Consider the following 20,997-nt stretch of genomic DNA (forward strand, 5'->3'; position numbering starts at 1 on the left):
AGATTTACACAGTAAATTTTTCTTACCACAAAGTTACTTTATCCTGTTGTAACTCTTTGTTATTTCACGTTTTAATTCACAAAGACATATAGCAATAAAAACTTACGACGAAGTATTTAAATGAGTATCTAATACCGTTAGTCTCTTAAAGGGAAAAGAACATTTTCATATTAGGACGTACGTTTGTATTCTTTTATAATAGGTCGACGGAAAACTTTTTGCAAATAGTATATTTAAACTAGTAATAACTTTTTTTCGCTGCACTATTTATAAAAGGCAGATTTGTTGACTTTAAAAAGGTTATGTTTTTAAAAGAGAAGCAAGTTCGCAAAATTTTGTTTAATGCTATTTTTATTTGTTTCTCTTCATTTCAAAATGAATTAATCCAATGATGAAATTCGATACTTTTTAAATTTTATTTAAAAAAAAGAATAATAAAGCAACGTAAGCTGCAAAAATTGAGACCTTTATGGACCTATTGCCAGTAAGAGGAGAAACTGGCTTTAAGCGGTTTCAAACCGGAAACTTTATTTCAAAGATAACAGATAAAATAGAACCTTTGTGTCTTTACATACATTATAGTTAAAATGAAATAAACTTTGAAAAGATGTCTTGTCTTTAGACACAATATGCGAAAGATTTATTCGCCCCACATTTAAAATAACGACATTAAACAGGACAACTGTTTTATATGTATAAGGTTTATATAAAATAATTTTACAAAATTTTAATGCTTTTATATCACATTCTAGACTGCAAAAATTATTATTTATATATGTCGATGTGACTACATTGTAAAATCCAATAGTTAAAAATTCATCATTAGAGGGTTGATAAATATAACTTGCTTGTTGATGGTTATAAATAACAGCGAACCGACAGCAAGGAGGGAGAGAGTTATCTCGTTGCTTATTGAAGAGCTTGTAACGTTATCGGTCAAATATAGCAAGATTCTCCGAAACTGTGGTAATCACCGAAATAATGTTCGTGACTTCAGAATTGATGACGTCACTATTTTTGAAAACACTGCTAAGACATCGGACGTACATACATATTTAATATACCAGCTATATTTCTATAAACGTTTCAATTATCTCTTATAACGTAACGGTGAACGGAATAGAAGTTGATCCTTCAAATTTTTACGTTTGTTTTGTTTTTTGGTGCATGCAGTATTAATTTATTTCTTAATTACATAAATAAAAAAATTGATAAACAAAATAACAAAAATAACTTCTTGGTTACAAATGAACATGCTCATAATAAATTGAATTACGTTATTTTGAAGCCAGAGGTGTATATTTCAATGTTTCGAAGAATGTTAAATTAATTGTAAATAATATGCTTTTTCCACAATTCGTTGTCGTTTCTGTCCATAGACGCCCATAGAAAGGCAAAGGTCTTCTCCAAGGATATCTATGGAGCGATATACCGTAAATACCACGCTTGGCAGGCGGGTTCGCGATCGCAGTGTGTTGCTACGTTGGGAACAACCCATCCTCTAAAAAGTTTCTAGTTAGCAGTGGCAAACCCATATAGATATTGCACAAAGTGTGAATTATATAAGATTGTATCCTGGGAATCGATCCCGCGACATACCACCGCAAGTATCAGTCCTCTATTGCTGCTTTACCACTCCCACTATCTTCTATTATTGTTGTATTACCAAGCATTTACAAATATTATCTCCATGTGGCCAGTTAGTTTGTTATTACTGCGAAAGATCACTTTTGCCTATTAATTTCACTAAAAGATATTAAAAAAATACTTTGCTTGTGTACTAAATATATATATAGAATTTGAACAGTTATATTAGCCCCACGCATTTTAAAAATTACAATAAATTAATATTGAGTAATCCTAGTCAACTTTTTTCTTTGGTGAGTCTCTTTTACCAATTTCAAAGAGTCTAATAGTGCGTGTGAAAGCTTTCTTGAAAAACTAAGATTTTATAACACGGTGGCATGATTGAGTTTTATTTAATTTGTGTATGTTGTCTTTAATCAGACACAATGTTTTATTTTAAAAAAAGTCAACTTGTTTTAATGCCGAAGCATAAAACATTGTAGGATAGATATTGAGTCCTATGGCTTTTAATGTTGATTTTTAAACGTAATATATACCTTTGTATATTTATTCGGTCTGTTTGTAATGTATTAACTATGTGTATTATCCATTACTACCATACATTATTTTCCATTACTTTTGAAATAAAATTGTATTACAAATTTCTCGTATAAGAGCCAACCCCTTAATTATTTTTGTTCTAATGAAATAAATAAGCCACTCCAAGAATTGCGGCCGAAGGTTTTATACAATGAAAACTAAAAATAAAGGTTAAATCGATAGAGTCGTTAGGACCCCACTCTCTCTAACGGTATTAAGAATACGTTTATTATAGCTTGTCTGGAGACATCAGGTGTAAAGCATTACTATTATATTTATTACATGTTTTACACACACGGTTATAAAAGACAGAATCATTCATAAGAATTGTATCATACCTATCTGATTAATCTATAAAAAATAAACTATATTTAATAAAAAAATTATTCTAACATTCTTTATTGTATATACTGGAAAAAACATAGTTAATACATATTAACTATGTTAATACATAGTTTCATAATAATAAAAAGTACAACGGGCGGCTTATCACACGAAGCAATCTCTTCTAGACAACTATACATGGAAATAGTAAAACTTTAAATAACAAGTAGTTAACGTGTACAAACATACATGTATACAAACAAACATTTGTATATAGCATATATGTTAAAATAAATACGGTATAATACATTTCATAAATATGATAATAAATAAGAACATCAAACCGACTTGAAACGCATTTTCCACGGAAATAATAAAGAATCAGAAATAGTAAAAAAATAATTACTGGTCTAGTAAATATTTCTTAGCCATTAAAATTTTGTTTGTGAATCTTTCTTATTTAATTAATGTATCTTTCTCTTTATTCAGTCTTTTTACAATCGTGTTATAGCTGATTTAATGCCGTATAAGCATTCTCTACCAGTCAATCAAAATTTTGCACATAATAATTATAGACGTTGTAGTTTTAAATATATGTGTATAATCATTCATTCACGATAGTCGATATAAACCACATAGTCATATCACTGTAAGACCCATATGTATATACAAATGAACCAATTTTCGTATCTAAAATAAACTAGGAAAGGTCGTATGAATAAAATGTGGGGATATTCAGTGCCAGACAAGTTAATAATATGTTTTGAATCAATTTGGTCCGCTACTATTTTCGTTACTTGTGGTATTCAAAGCTTGTGGGGGAGGTCACCTTTGCATTAAGTTGAATGTTCAATTTCGCTATAACATATAATTAAACGTTCCTTACAACGCACGAATTTTCTTACGTGAATAAAATATAAAAAACGCATAGTTTAAAAATGAATTAATGATTAAAATAAATGGTCTAATAACAATAAATAAGTGAATGGTAATTTAGTGATTACGTAACAAATTTTATTACTTATTAAATAACCATGTCCTTGACGAGACGAAACTGTTGCTTGACCAAGGAAATGTTTTATTTCTCTATCACGGACAGATGATATCTGCCAATAGGCAGTAGTATAATAAATAGTGAAACATGATCTCTGTTTACCCAAACAATCCATTTAATTTTTTTTCTAGCTCATGTCCGCCCAAAAACATACAATTATCTATTATGAAATAGTAGTGGTTAAAGTTACTTGTACTGAATTACTTAAGTAGTGGTAGCCAGCCCCGCGGTCTAGGACTACAGTATGCAGTAATAGGCGGCGGATCATTTTCAGGATCCAATGCTATTTAATTCACACTTTGTGCATCAATTATATAGGCTTGCTACTACTCACAAATAAGTTTTCAGAGGGTGGGCAGCAGCGTTCACTGTGTACCAAATTACACTGTGATCACCAATCTGGCTGCTAAGCGTGGCGATTATGGTATACCTCCACATAGATCTATGTCTTGCAGTGGATGTCTATGGGTTGAAACAACAATGATGACCACGACGTACAGACCGTATATAAGAAATTTATAATTGTAAAATTTTGTAAGTGAAGTAGTAAAAGATAGACATCGCTTAACGAGTCCCAGTGTTAAATAGTAATACTCGTATATATAAATGTAAGACACGTAGTTTGACCATCGGCTAGACTTTAGGATATCTGTCGTCAGGAATTATGTAAGTCCCTATTATTGCATATTGTATATCAAAAAACATTTAAAGGTTTAAATGATTTTGATTTAATAGTAGAAAAAATAAATATAGCCAATTTCAGTCAGTCAGTTATGACTAAGGAATTGTTCGGGACATATTTCAACATTTAAATTGCCTTCAAGGTTGTCATTAAATTGTGAACAAGTTGAGATCTTAACCAAGAGGCAATTTACTTATAAGGTTTGTTATTTGAAAACTTTTCAGTTTAATATCTTATATTCGGTTATGAAATAAATATTAAAAGAAATAATTTGATAAATGTCTTAAAAAGATTCTCAATTTTTATGGTCATAATATTTTTCTAAGAATATTTTTAATTGCAATTATATATTCAGTCTAATTTTTCTGTTTGTTATACGATATTCTATAATACTTTTGTTGTTTAGTTGTATTGAATCCACTATGCTACTTCTGCTCGCTGCGATTAATGCTTTTAGATTATTTATTAAATATTACCTTAACACAATATAAGTAAGATGTAGATGATACGGGTTAATTAAAATTCTTTTAACATTTATTTATTAAAGAAATTAACTATACCTATATTGATACTTCATCGTTTATAAGAGCAATTTACATATAATAATAATATCAGAATATCTCAGACATTTTTGTGCTTATAGTGAGAAGGAATAATAGCATCACTCAAATTTTATTCTTTACTAATTGTCTTACCTAACAATACAAGAAACGAATAAACACCAATCATTTTTCTTTTTAATGAAAAAGAAACGTTATAATTGATTTTTCGTTGTGTATTTTTTAATATATTTGTTAAAGATTATATATTTTTTAATATATTTTTTATTATTTACCAATTAAACAAAAACTTTTGCTAGAATAAGAAGAGTTTTTGGAACATTAATATTATTCGTTTACAAAAGTTAAATGGCTTGTGGCATAAGCCCGGACATTTATTAAACGATCTCAAATGAGAACAAAATTATTTCTTTCTTTAATTTTACCAACGCTCGCCGTGAACTCTTGGCAATTTATCTCGAGATTAAGATACAGACGTAAAATAAATTATCCAAATAATTATCATAATATAATAATCATCCAAAATGGATTAAAACTGTTACAGAGTCATTGATCATAGATGGAAATGTTTTAAAAGTGAGAATGTCAAGGCATTCACATATGTCAATCCAGCCTGTCCAAAAATCAACGGTTTTAGAAATATTAAAGTATTTAATTATAATATAACAAAAAACATTTTTTCTTGTTATACTATCAAAATTCGCGTTACTAAAAATTTATATTAATTCTAATCTGTTTAATATCTGTCCCTGCATATTCTGTACTGCTAGAAGTTATTGACGTGTTGCATTTCCACTAAAAAAAAAAAAAATTCTCAGTAATAATTTTATACAGCGCAACTAAAAGTAGGCATAAAAGCTTTGAAATTTTTCGTTAAAAGAACACTCCCATAATATATTCACCCCCTTTAAGGCTTTTACACTTTTAAGCAATCAGTCTGTATAATTGGTGATTAAAATATTTACGTACAGAGAAGAATTTGTTTCACAGCTTTGTGTGGAATAAATTTATATCCAATAATGTTTGATGAAATTCTCATAAAAAATATAAAGTCTCTACAAATATGAAAGTACTATTATCATAGATTTTTTTAAGAAATTTGTATAGTTTTTATTGAACCGTTTAGTTTCTTATAATGGAAGGTCGAATCAAAATCTGGTGATAGGACAGACAGTAGCTGTATCCCTGAAAATTCGTTAAAAGATCTTTGTTACGTATATTCAAATTGTACAAATTCCTTGATGAAAAATATGCGTATGCGTATTGTACAATATCCATTAAAAATATATTTTTCTTTATTACTATGACTACGGAAAAAATACATTTTAAATTTTTTCTCAATTTTGTAAAAAGTTTACAATGGAATGTCCTGATTCGTAAGCAAATAATTCTTTTTGAAAATGATTACTTGAACCAATAATAACCGAGTGTGTTAAACAAATAGATCATTTCGATGAAATATTTTGAGTTAGCCAATGTCTATCCCATCACCCAATTTCGGTTTGACATTGATTTACAATGAATAATTTTTAATTAATATCTAGATTTACATTATAATTTTTATTTTATTGAAAAAAGTCTACGTAAATAACATAAATCAAAAATATATATAAATTTTACACAAAGTTCAACCATTACGACCTATGTGTTTTAGAAATTTATCGTATTACAACTTTCGCATATTTAAGCAACAAAGGAGATATAACCCGTTATTTATTATTGTAGTTCACCAGTACGCAAAACTTACGCGGTTTTCAGAAGAACCTCACGCTCCAGCACCTTAAGTTTTGTCTTAAAACTAAGTGGTTGTTTTTATTGGTGTTTTTAAAACTTATTAACTTTAAACTTTTGTACTAAATTACGCAAACGTTATTTGGACGTTTCAAGTTAAACTTTATTTATATGTTTATTTATTAAAGTCTCTAACCTTTTCAATTTTGACTAAAATTCAAATGTGTTAAAAAGCATCTTTTTTTTTAAAATTAGACTTAAACTTAATTGTTGAAACATATTTTGTAACCACTCTCTTGTTAAAATATAATTGTTCGAGGTGGATGATTATTTTTAGTCTTGTTTGGTTATTAAAACTGTTGTCGCTTAAACCTCCGGAGCGTTTGGATCTCTCAAAACTCTGTCAGACGAACATAAGAAGATTCTTAGAAACAGTTTATTGGAACTTTTCTGTAATCATGAAGATTTTGTAAGACACGTTAATATAACTTTTTTGAAAAATATTACTTAGTATAATTCTCCAACACATATATATTAATAAGCCACTAAAACTGAAAAACCTGCGTCATAAATTTATATACGAACGTACACATGTTTGAGGTCATACGCAAAAAAGGACACAATTTACGTATAAACTAAGCGTAGCATTATAATGTTATGTTCCGCTATGTTTATTTATGTAGTTCCTTTAGGGTTGTCACTACAAGAGAAGAGAGCTTATGAATATTTTAAGAGTTTCACGTTAGTAAACAACATTAGGTTTACTAGAAATCAGTAAAATGCCACCCAGAAAACTATTAGCTCATAACCATCTCAGTTATTTTCTAAAATAATCTTTGAAAATTGAGTTTTTTTGGTTTCATTTTATGTAGTTCGATGATAATGATAACTTTTATTCATTTCTGCGAAATTAGTTCTGGTGAAGTTACACAAACCTTCAGGCTAACAGCATTAATATCAACAGACATAACTTAAAACGTTGAAAGATTTTCTTGTTAATAATATGGATTATTAATTATTTATCACTAAGATTTAAAAAAAATAATCAAAAATAGCTATACGCATTAAATTTTATTATTGTATTGTTATTCTAATATGTATCAAAAATTAGAACTCATTTTGGTGTATTTCTTTCTGTGTGACTCGAGTCTGAAGTTTTAAGAGAAACTTGAAATTTCATTAGATAACTTTAATGGTACTACGGTTTACTTAGTATGACTTTTCAGGTGGTAAATGTACATTAAACAAATAGTTTATAAGCCACTGTACAATTTGATCCCATTGTCTTATTTTTTTCATGTCACAGATATTCACTTTTAATTATTATACAGGTTGATAGGTATAAAAGCTTTAAAAGTTGTGTATGTATAGCTTATTTGTCAGTAAAAAGACTTTACACTTATTACCCTGTTTAAAGTTATCACTTTGAAATATGTAACATACTTTTATTTTTCTACTGGGATGATACAGGCTATAGTTTTTGGGAGTACAAAGTCTGCAGGGGCAATATTAAACGATAATAAATTTTATAACGAAATTTTTTTAAAATTATTTTTGACAGCATGTGAACTATACATTCACGCTTTTAAAACTATTACACAAATCTCTCTGTCTAAAAATATCAATATTTTAAAGCACACAAAAATCCCCTTAACCTTTGTATAATTTTTTTTTTTAAATATAAAATCAAACCTATTTTATCGTTCATCGTAAATTTCCTATTAGCGGAGTCTTTCATGTCCAATATAAATTAAAAACGATATAACAAAACTTAATTGAATTATAAGTTTTAACACGTATCATTTATAACGAAGTGCATGAGTTCACGAGGTTCCGAAGTAGAAAGAGTGGGTGTGCGCTTTGTGAGTTGTTTCAAAAGTTTCACCAAGTCGCTTGATTTTAGCACCTGTTTCAAGCTCGGGTAAATACGAAAATGTCAGGTCAAAATTTTTATCATAAACCAAGTAGTAGTTGTATCTTGTATTTATATTAATAGTTACATTACATTTAAAACTTCTTATTTACGACTTCGCGTTTGACTATGAAAAAAATCGTGAATATTAAATTGTCCACATAATATTAATAAAAACATTGCTGAGCATATTTGTCAATTATTATTGTAAAAGAGCTAATAATGATTAAGAAAATATACAACATATTTATTACAACTCTGTGTACTTCATAAGGATATTAATATCTTTTCAACCAGATTTTCTTAATTCCGACTTATATTATATATATACATATATAAAATTGGCTTCTACCATATATTGCCATTAGAACTGATTTGAAGCATCCAGCGTCTTCCGGCGACCTTAACAAAGGCCGTCTATCCATGTTAGCCACTCTAGAATCTTAAGACCCCAGCGGCTATATGTTACACCTTGCGAATAACTCAGCGATAGTTACGTCGGTTGCTTTCGTTCGTCTACGGATCTCTTCATATATTTATTTAATATTGGTTACAAAGCAAGGTGCTGGAATTGTAACATACACTTAAAAATTAAATAGATGTATAATGCATCTACCCCTCCCCTGCTCTTGCAGAACCATAAAGCCCTAGAGGTGCACGCTATGTGCCCACTGGTAATTAAATTTTTCACTAATTTATCTATTAATTGTTAACGTTGATTTTCGTTGTAGGTCTCGTCAGATGATTAGAGATGTTAAATTTGTCTCCGCCGAATTATCGGAACGTTGATGGAAAACAACGTCCCGTGAACAGCAAGAAGGTGTATTCGAGAAGACCTTGGTATGAACTGCCGATTGAACCGATTGAAGTTATAAAGGAAGATGCATACAGTGGAGGTAAATACACATAATATTGATACAGCTTGTTTAAATTCACAGAAATAGATTAGAATAAACAGGAAATTAATTAAGTAGAATAGAAATAACTTAATGTATATTTATATAAAAATCTGATTCATTTTTTTTTCTAATTTCTAAATTAAATTTATTAATCTGTTTACAGAGTATAGAATTCACGATGTTTTAACTAAGGGTTGTTAAAATTAAAAAGAACTTTATTCTAGTTTCCATATTACGTAAACTGTTCGCGGTATTCAAATCACTTTCATGTAATATTTATGAATAAGTATGTAATAAATGTTAGTTCATAAAACATAAACAGTGGTAGCCCTGCGGTAAAGAACACAGCCTTGCGTTCGTAGGTCGCGGGTTCGATTTCTGGGACACAGTCTTATATAATACACATTTTTTACACTAATTATAAAAGATTACCGCTGCTCATTTGCAAGTTTCCAGAGGATAGGCAACAGCGTTTTTTGTGTACCATACTATGCCACTGCAATCACCAACCCGCCTGCCAAGCGTGGCGATTATGATATATCCCCTCATAGATATTTTTAATAGAGACCTATGCCTGGCAATGGGCGTCTATAGACTGAAATAACAACGAAATTTTAGTTCATCATTAAGCTGTAAAAACAATCTATAATAAAGTGAAGAATTTTTAAAAAAGTAACAAAGTTTCAGAATTTTGGTCTACTACTGTGTTAAGAACATTGTAAAAGGTACAATAACAGGGAAACATAAACCTGTCTGTGTTTGCTAGGGATCTTCTAAGATTAATGCTTGTTTGGAACCCTCGTAGTTTTATAGAGAAAGATGCCATTACATAGGAGCTTATTCTGATTTTAGTTTCTTCAAATTGGGATTTTCTGGTATTCATATCGTATCGCAAGCATGTGGTCACTGTACATGTTCGAATTTAGATGCTGACGTGAACAAAAGAATATGTAAAATGACATAATAATTCTGCTTTCCTTCTTAGGCTATGACGTAGATGATAACGCAAATGATGAATATTACGATCATCGACCTGACTATGAAGACCCATTGACGTCACAACACGCACAAGCGATAGGGCAGTCGGAGACTGAAGTACCTCAACCGAAGTACGTAGAGACAGCTACCGCTAGCTCTGTAGCCGAGTTCTCATTTACAAATGCTGTTAATTTGAGAGGTGAGTTGATAAAAATGATTAAAAATGACAACCTATTTTCGTTATACATTTATGCACATGATTATTAAGGTCATACAATTATAATTTACTTAAAGCAATAACACGTAGTCTTGCACATATTTACTCGTATATTATTGACTTCCAGACTCGTAAAAGCAAACATTTTCACTTTTATTACATTCCACAACATAATAACAAGACTGTTTACCTCTATTTTAACGTTACAGCTTCGTCAAAAGAATATAATGAAAGTTACATTGGATTTTCATTATATTTTTCATTTTTGTGCCTAGCGCAAAATATAAAAAAATTTTTGAAATTTTTATTAATTGGTAAATATAGTATATTTATTAGTAGATTTAATTTTATTTTTCTTAGTACTTATCTGTAATTAGTCTCAGACTATAAGCAAACACTGTAACAGATCTCTGTTCCTTCTCCTTCAACACTTTTTGTATATAATGGCGTTTTAGTCGCTTAATGTGGCTGATAGTTGATAATCCGGTGGCTAAGTCGTTCGGGTGATTTTCCAGTCGCTGCTACTTTTAACTCCTTAACAGTTATGTTAAGTGCTACTAGATCTCATTTAAGAAAATATTTTGAAAGTTTCACACGGTAACCATATTTTTTTTTATATCGGTGAATTGGTTTCATATTCATAAATCTATCAACATAATTTATTAGTCAGTTAAGAAGATCTTAATGTTTTTAAAGAACAAGACATCAAATATTTTTTGTGAACAAAATTTCATTCAAGTTTGTGGAATCTCTATATGCTAATAAGAAAAGCGTAGACCAGAATCGAAATAAATAGAATTAACGTGTTGGAGCGACGAATTTTCAAGCTCTTTTTGAAAATTTTTTACGTAGTATTTTGTACGATAAAGTTGCGGATTATGATAGCACAGAAATTTTAATTTCAGAACTCTAAATAAAATTTTATTCCTTTGTGTGGTAATAGCCAACTTAACCTTGATTCATTTTAGATATTTATACTCAAAAATAAAACAATTTATTTTATATTATTTGTGGAATTATATTAACAAGAACACGTTTCCCATTACACTAAGATTACTTTTATTACGTAATTCATGTGTCGTCTTTTATTACACACTTATTTTCCTAGAGTCTAGGAGTTTAATGATATCATAAAACTTTTAATGGCGTCATATTAAATATTCCATTGCTGTGCGCACTTTGTTAAGTTTTTCTGAAAACAAATTATTTAAATTGGCTGTATAATTAAATATACATATATATTAATAAGACTTAATTTATTCCATTTTTATTAAAAGGTCGAGAATGATTGAGAATGTGTAGTCGTAAGGAAACCATGTCATCTCTAATCGGCATTAAGAGATGTACGCTTTACACATTGCTATTTGTTTATTAAAGGAATAATAATCCTCAGAGAGGGAAGGCCTGAATATTATTATATTATAGACACTATCAAACAAACCATTACGCAATGTTATATTGTATAGCACCGCACCGGATACAACCCATCACCGCATCTTGGATATACTGTACGACATCGAATTTGGAACAATTAAAGGACTCGAAGAGGACCATTACAAATTTGATTTATTAAAAGGAATATGTTCGGACAATAGTCTTATAAATAATTGATATATATGCCATCCAAAACTCGATTGTTTCTCGACTGTTTTATTGTTATTCACAACTTCCGATTACTACATAGCTTTTTATTACATTAGCTTTTACATCTATAATCAATCACCTGCATATTATATTCTTAGCATTATTTGTTCAGAGGCGGTGTTAGTCGCACTCGGTGGGGCGAGCGCTGCATTGGTGTTGTTGATCGTCATGGCCGGTGTGTTTGTGGCACGTCGCCGCAAGAACAGCCCCTCGCCTGTACCATCACCTCCGATTTTGGTGTACCCGCCGCATGACGTTACCGCTCCGTGTTATACGTAAGCATGATCAATGCCGATTAAACTAAAGAAGTTATTTTGATTAAATTTAACACGTGGAGATGTCACACTTACTTATACGTAAATGGGTTTATGTATATTTATTTATTAGTTTATTTAATTTAAGATATAGATAATTCACAGTAATTTAAACGTAATTAACTCTAAACCACTTGACTGATAGTCAATATCAAGTTTTCACTCATAATTTAAGACGTACTTCTTTAAAATTTGCACTTACAGGCACAATACTACTGTTTTGCCAGTAATTCGAATACGCATCGAAAAATGAAGAGCCTTGTGAAACGAATTGATTATAATATGCTACATATATTATTTATATTATATACGTATGTTTAAATAGTCGAATTTTTATAGTACATATAAAACCGGTTTCTAAAATATATAATCTTATATAATATTTGTTACTTAAACTAAATTATTGTAGCATATGGAGAAAATTAAAAAGTATGAAGGTATGTATGTCAGTCTTGACTTTTTGAAGAGGCTTAACAAAGTCTATCCGAAACAATAACTTGTTGTTTCATAGCTCTTTTCTAATAAATTTTAAATTTTTTTAAGACTTAAATATTTTTATTACGACGCCACTTTTTCAAAGGTACTGATTATTATTCGTTTTAAGGACGAAAGAGGTAAACTTTTCCTTGCCGTCGCTTCGGTCGTCCTCTCTGGGGGAGTTGCGTGACGTCAGCACGGGGAGTCTGCCTGGGGACGCACTGTGTCCGCCCACGCCCACGCAATTCCGATCAAATTCATTCAGTGAGTCAGTCTGTATTTTTTTAAAAGATTAGTATGTTTACGTATATAACTCCAGGTCTTACTGTAGTACTGTGTAGTCTATATTTAAAAATAATGTTTCGGTACTATAATTGTAGACAGAAATCATTAGATTTCCCGCAGGAGTTGAAAAAATACACTAGCCATATTTGTGATATTCATGTATTGTATGTATAATAGTATAATATCTAATATTTAATATGATAATGGTCGACGTTTAATAGTTGGTGTGTTGCGATTTTCATAACAGATATAGTATAGATAACAGATAGAGTATTTTCTCGAAAAAACGCTTTGATATGTTGTTCATATTGAGATATGTATACATTAGTAAGTACATAAAACGTAAACAAATCTCTCAAAGAATCCAATTCCAGCGGTAGAGGAACTCCAAAACATCTTCTCGTTCAAAATATCTCAATGTCTGAAGACAGTTTTTGTCTTATGTGTGTTGCCAATGATGACACACAGATCCGAGACGTGGTCGCTTATAACGTGCCTTATAAGAAGACTCAAAGTCACTCGGAGAGTAATGGAGAGGGCTACGTTCGATGCTTCGCTGCGAGATCAAATAAAAAATTACGTGATGGACCAAAGTCACCGACGTAACTCAAAAAAATTCTCGTCTATAGTGACAGTAAGTAAGGCACATCACTCGTACCGACAGCCGTTGCACCGAAAGGTTCTCGAATAGCGACCACGAACCGTGGAAGACGCAGCGTGGGTAACACCTCCCACTAGGCGAATCGACGACATAATTAAAGTCGCAGGAAGTCTATAGATACAGGCAGCTAAAGCCCGATTATTGTGGCGACCTTTGGGGGCTTATGCCTTTCAGTGGACGTCTATTGGTGGACTTGAATGAATATATAAAACGTAGGAACTATAGCATAATTATATTTAACCTTTCAGAAACTTAGTGGTAATGGTAGAAACTTATGCACATAGGTTACTATATATAAATTTAGATAGTGTGTGTGTTTATAGTGGAACACAAGTTTTATATTGTCAAGTCTCTTGCATGAAACTAAGACAAGTTTGTACTTTGACTTTATTAAGACTAGATGGTTTTATTGGCAAAGTTAATTTATACCACGAAATGGTTGCGTTATTGTATTTCAGTTTGAAACATGCCTTACGAAAATACTAGAGAAACTGATGTAACGAAAACATTGATAGCGCTGTTCAGAGTGAGCTGTATCATGTTGAAATTGAGTTCCATGACTTGTTCACAGCATAAAATAGTATAGTCGTAAGTAATTTCATAGATAGTGTAACAATGAAGGTTATCGTCCTGGAGTTCAAGGAAGGTCGTTGACATTTTCACTAAACCACTCTGCAAACATCATTTTTACAACGTGCCTTTTCGAATTATAATAAGAGTTGTAAAGGTAATTTTCCTATGCATTAAACTAAGTACCGCCGCACCTGTTTTTGTGTTATTGTCACACCTACTACGTGATTCGCTTACGTATCCGGTACATATATATTTAATTAATAAACATTTACAACGTATTTTAACAGATATTTAATAAAAAATACTGTATAGCTGTTGGTTTTGAAATGTTTCATTGTCGTTATTTTATAACGTCTTACATTGTTTTCGATTTTTCCAAAAATTGTCGTTGATCACCCTGGAAAGATACGATCAACTTATTAATATTATACCTTTAACAGTAGCAGAATTTGTTTTTTTTTAATGTCGTAGCTTGACCAGCAAATGTTTAGATGTTTACCACATAAACCTTTTCACAGTTACTAAGCATTAGTTTCTCATAGAACCTCGGGTTAAGGCCGCTACAATAATTATTTCATAGAATTGGGAAGCACCCAGGGTTTTAAGTTACTCAGGCGAAATAGTCGTGGCACAATGAGGTACATTTTATTGGTAATGTTCACAATTGCCACTTACGAAAGCAATACAAGTAATAATTTAGTTTAAAAAGAAGTTTCTTTCGGGAAAAATACCATTACGTAGCTTTAATATTATGTATATACTGTACATTGGACGGCTGGAGATACGAGAGACATATCTAAATATTTAAATATTTCTGGAAAGTACCATGTATCTGTAATTTACAAAGTTAACAAAAAAAATTACTTTTACTGTAAAGTATATGCCAGTATTACACCTATGTATTTTTTGAGCAAAATTTTCCTAGTTATGTGACAGGAACAACGTCGCTACTGCAACAACTTACTCGACAACTGCAAGGCATAGACATAGGCATACCTAAAGATATTTATGGGTATATGCTATAGTCGTTACGGCTTGTAGACGGGTTGGCGATCGTGGTGGAATTATGGCTCACAGACAACCCTGTTGCCCATCCTCTGGAAATTTATTTATGAGCAGTGGCGATCCTACGTAATTAATGCGCAAAGTGTAAATCATATAAAATATAGTATCGAACTCGCGACACACGATCACAAGTCTACAGCGGTAGAGGACTGAGACTTGTGATAGCTTAGCGAATCTACCACGACTTGCTTGTAAAATAATTGTATATAAAAGAACTGTGATATATTATACATTGTTATATATCACAGTTATATATGTTCTCAAACGGCATAATTACAAACTGGGAGTAAAACTTGTATACACATATATACATGTCTCGTGACCGCATTGTAAAATTTATTATTATTCAGTATATACATATATTCATTAAAAAAAAACTTAGTATGCGGTATCGTTAACATCGTCCGCACCCGTTTTGTTTCCGCCTCATACGTTTTACAAATGGCCAGACCATTCATCGCAAGGTCTCACAAAATATATGCATTTTGTTCCATGGATAATAATTTTTTTCTCAGTAAATTTTTATACCAATGAGTAACTTATTGTTCCAGCGAATACAACAGAATTAGGCGTATTGGATCCTGCGCTATACAAATCCGATTGTTTGGACGTTGATCACCTATGGCCAGAAGGACATGTGGTAAAAATTGTTTCTGTATAATTGAAATCAACTAGTAATATTTACATTACTATGGCACAAGTATTGTGACTTAAGAATACAGAATTACCTTAAACTTTTGATTGCTTTGGAACCGTTAGTTAATAAAACATTAAAGAGATTCGAATATTCATTTCTTCGGAATTTATGATGATGATCCGGTGTGGTTTCTACGTTGTGGTCGTTATATTATCTATACTATCTTGACGCCATTTTGAATTTTTTTTGACATAGCAGTTAATTTAGCAATGTAAAAATTTTTGTTCGATTCTGTACGAGAATTTTTATAGGGTCGTGTGTGGTTCACGCTAAAATATGAATCAGCAACGGAAAGGTTTCAAATCCACATCATTAAGGCTAAACATCTACCATCTCGTACACCAGCGCTGGCTAATGCATGTGATCCCTACATAAAGTAAGTAATTTAAATATTTTACATATTATTATTAGGTTTTTGCTTTTTTTCTTAAGTTAATAACTAATTAAGAGCGCATTTTTAGAACACGGTTCGTACTTTTTAATCCTTTCAACAATGTGTTCGTGTCCGTTTCAAAACATCGTGACATGGAGACGAACGAAAAACACGACACATTCACGATGGCATGGAGATGCCATCCTCTTCTCTGATTTCCTCAGAACAGTAGTAATAGGGAGTCAGGTTATTGACTTAACTCGATTAATCCAGCGAATAGGAGATCGTCTACGTGGTCTTCTTCTCACCCTTTCTACAATCAAAAGTTTGTCGAAGTTAGACAGCTTAGTATTTCATACTTGTGTTACATCTTTTTTAAAAAGGGATTTTAATGAAATTGTAGTACTGAAAATTATTTGTTGTGATAAACAAATGAATCCTAAATATGATGTATACTTTTATTACTTTAATTAAGTACATGTAACATTTTTTTAGAATTCAATTGATGCCTGACGAAAGGAGGGTTCTTCAAACTAAACAGAAGAAAAAATCATGCAATCCATTCTTTGATGAGACTTTTGTCTATCAAGTAAGCTATATATATTTATGAGATACTATAGCTGTAATAATCTATTTACTCTTAATTATATTTAAAGTAAAGTTAAACAAACAGTTCTTTACACTTATTTTACTGATTTAGATACCACCTGGAAAATTGGAATCTTTGACGTTGAAACTATCCGTGCTGGACGCTGGGCGTATTGGTAAATTTAAACAACTCATTGGACATATCATTCTGCCTTTAAGTGAATTGGAAGGTGTTGCATCTGATGAAGAGCCTCAACTATACAAACTGGATGTAGAGAAGGTATCGTATGACTGATTGTTAACCAATGAAAATCATCTGTAGGTGTAAAACAAGCGTGGCGTAAGAATTTAATTTACGAGTGTTCGACAATTCCGCGTAGGAAAACCAAATAATAAAACCGCAAATTCTGGATAAAATCTGAAACGCATGTTATATCCATAAATGTACACCAAGCTGACATGGTGGAATACGACACTCTCTATCACTCTCTCTTACACCTTCTTTACTTTCGTTCCTCTCTTTCTCTCACTCTCTCTCGTATCTATGGCGTCGACTCATTAACAGCGAATAACAACAATTTATCGTCATCATTCATATCAACCATAGAAAGTCTACTGTCTCCCTCAAATATTTTTAATCAGACCTGTATGAAAACACCTGCATCAGCCGTTTTATGAGGACCTTAACGGGGCTGTCGAACATTCCTTGTTCTAAAAGCACATAATCTCTTTTTATTCTTTAAAAGTGGTAACAATTTTATAAACACTAAAGTATTATTACATAAACAATGACATTGTTCGGTATTTAGCTTCAGTTATCTTATGATCAAAACTTCACAAAAGGTATCAAATACTAAATGCCCCAGAGCTGTCGGCAGTAAACAACAAGCGATAGGAACCGTTTGTACAAAGTGACCCAGTTTCATTCAGCCAGTCTAACGTCGGAGTAATAATAACAGAGGCGCATTTATTGATGTAGACTGTGAGGGTAAAATAGCAACAAGTGATCTTGACGAATATTTTCTATATATTGCACCTTGGCTACAGCCCTTTTGCGTATTTTGCAAATATCTTCAAAAATATATTTTTTTTAAAAATTGTCAAAGCACACGTATGCTAAAGGCTACTACACTATAAATGACTACGTAGAAGATAGTTAACCTTGCAAATGATTTTTTAGCGTTTCAAGGCTAATAAAATGTTTATTAAATATGTATTTTTAAATTCGAAAAAAATATACAGTCTCAGGATTGAGGCTTTTCATCTGAACAGGTCGTATACTAACTCGTCATTAATAAGTGATGTGTGTCATTACATGTTGATAAAGAATTTTTCTATTTGGATATGCATACAGTAATTTACATTAATATTAAATAATGCACACAACACTGCAAATAATTAAAAAAATCGCTTGTAATTATAATTTCTCCGATTTCTTTCGTTTTAATTTACGAAATATAAACATTGGTTATTTCTTTTAAATTTATTTATTTTTGTATTACAAATGGTTTTAATTCTTTTAGGAATTGCAAGAACCAACATCTGATTTAGGAGAAATATTAGTATCTTTGTTATACAACGAAAACTTGAATCGGCTTTCGGTTACTGTTATTGAAGCTCGCGGTTTGAAGGTAATGATTTTATTTAATTAAAGTAAACTGAATTTTATGCTGTAATAATAGTACTTGTTAATTCAGGAAAGGAGAACGATTAAGAAAACTTTGTTTTCCTGAGATTATGTCTCGTTTTATTGCGTATAATTTAATAATTTAATTTTATTAAAATAATTTGATGTGAGTAAAAATATAATTAAACAAAATTTTTTGGAGTTAAATTTTCAAGCAAGTAATATTTTTTTTCTGGTCAGCTGGATCCATCGTCTGCAAGACGAGAAGTCGTAGCTCGTGTGACACAAGAGCGAGCTTGTAGAGGAGTCCGTGCAAGACGAACAGCTGCCGTTGAAGTCTCGGATGAAGGAGCTACACTTATCTCCGAATGCTTTCACTTTAGACTACGACCTGACGAATTGCACACAACTTGCGTTACAGTGCAGGCTCTTCAGCCGCATTCCGTGTATGCCAAAGGTAGCTTTCTTAATCAGTTATTCACTGTAATATTAAACTGTAACCTGGAAGAATTATAAATTCTTTTTCTTTTGCAGATCGGTTGCTAGGGAAATTCGTATTAGGCTCGTACATGTTCGCACGTGGACGCGCGCTACAACATTGGAACTCAGCCCTCGCCAGCCCTATGGAGCAAGTGAAACACTGGCACCCCCTGACAAACTAAAATCGCCAACCCCGCCAAATTGAAACGCATTAAAAAATTACTAAAGAAAGTTAAATTTATAAACATACTTATATCGATTATACGATTATTATTATTCATAAGTATATTTCAAGTATTTTCAAATTAATATTTACCACTACCAAACTTTTACGAGCACTTTAAAGTATCAAAAAATAATATAGAACGTACATAATCCAGTAAATATTTCCGTCTTAGCTTGAGAACTAAATATTTTTATTTACGTCTGTAAATATTTGGAATGATGTACTTTAATAAACTATCACAAATTTATACAAATATCCTTCATATTTTATATAACATTATATACCATTTTGTTATGTATGTACACTGATTCATAATTATTTAAATATTGTGTATTTTTTATCAAAAGATTTACGTACGTAATATTATTTTAATATTACTATCTTTATAAATTTATGTAACTATGCTCCAGCTTTTCCATTAAAAATAATATTATATCGAACATATTCTTATATTTTAAATATAAAACATATTTGTGTAATATTACTTATCAATAAAATAAGTAACCAATATCTTATAAACATATATGTAGTGATTAAAAATTTATCATTGTGAAAACGAAGCAAGAATAAAAAGGTGTAACGCCAAATTGGCGAAATAATGTGTTTTTATTTCTTTGTCCCCTTTAAATTACTCAAATAATAATTGGCAGAGTACTAAAAAATATATATACGCGCAAGGTACACGTAAAATTAAATTTAATACAGTATCACATATTTTAATGGCCATTAATGCGTGAAAAATGAAAAAGTAAGATAATTACAAACGACACTTCAACTAATTAGCACTTGATTGACACAGCAGATTTTCAATTATTAATTTTGAGACTGATAATTGGAATATTGAAAATTATTGAAAATAATGTTATTGAGCAATTGCTTCGATTTTTGAGAGATAATCCTCTATAAGTTTTATATTCGATATTACTTCTAAATGATTTAGAAAAATATGTGTGAACAGATTCCAAAAACTCCAAAAAAAAAATGTTTGAAAATTGACATTCACCATTCTAATTTTACATCTCATGTTAGATCAATCCTCGGACACTTATTTTGTGGAAGACCCTTATATCATACCAGTGAAAAAATTGTAAGAACAATGCAACGTAAATATAATTTACCTAATTCTCTTAATCCTCTAACTTAAAAGATGACGTAAATTATTATTTTGCGAAACAATTTTAAATAATCTATGGCCTTCTTAAATTTCATTATTACTGAACATTTGATATTATAAAATTGAATTAAAGTTACATATCCGTATTCTTTTTGACTATACTAAATGATTACTAAATAGCTAAAAGACGTACTGTCGATAGTTATTGGCCAGTCGCAGTCCATTATAGAAATAGACAAATGAAATTTATTTTAGACGGACCACTTATTTTTATGAAGAAATTTCTTTACAATAAACTACGGTACTTACAAAAATAAATAGCTTATTTCGTACATTACAAAAATTTTATT

At 30.8% G+C, this 20,997-nt stretch overlaps 1 protein-coding gene across 1 annotated transcript; it reads left to right on the forward strand.

Annotated features, from left to right (window-relative positions):
* Window positions 1–9,168: 9,168 nt before the first annotated feature.
* Window positions 9,169–19,510, forward strand: LOC137918938 (synaptotagmin-15-like). Its single transcript, XM_068761875.1, has 11 exons — window positions 9,169–9,325; window positions 10,314–10,505; window positions 12,280–12,442; window positions 13,086–13,222; window positions 16,094–16,182; window positions 16,491–16,615; window positions 17,108–17,201; window positions 17,313–17,480; window positions 18,724–18,831; window positions 19,068–19,284; window positions 19,362–19,510. The coding sequence occupies exons 1-11, from the start codon at window positions 9,181–9,183 to the stop codon at window positions 19,487–19,489; spliced, it is 1,566 nt and encodes a 521-aa protein (XP_068617976.1). The 5' UTR covers window positions 9,169–9,180; the 3' UTR covers window positions 19,490–19,510.
* Window positions 19,511–20,997: the final 1,487 nt, after the last annotated feature.

Source organism: Battus philenor, unplaced genomic scaffold (assembly GCF_028537555.1).
Source record: "Battus philenor isolate CCGP_79_NKW_IND1 unplaced genomic scaffold, ilBatPhil1.0.hap1 SCAF_15, whole genome shotgun sequence".
Lineage (NCBI taxonomy): Eukaryota > Metazoa > Arthropoda > Insecta > Lepidoptera > Papilionidae > Battus > Battus philenor.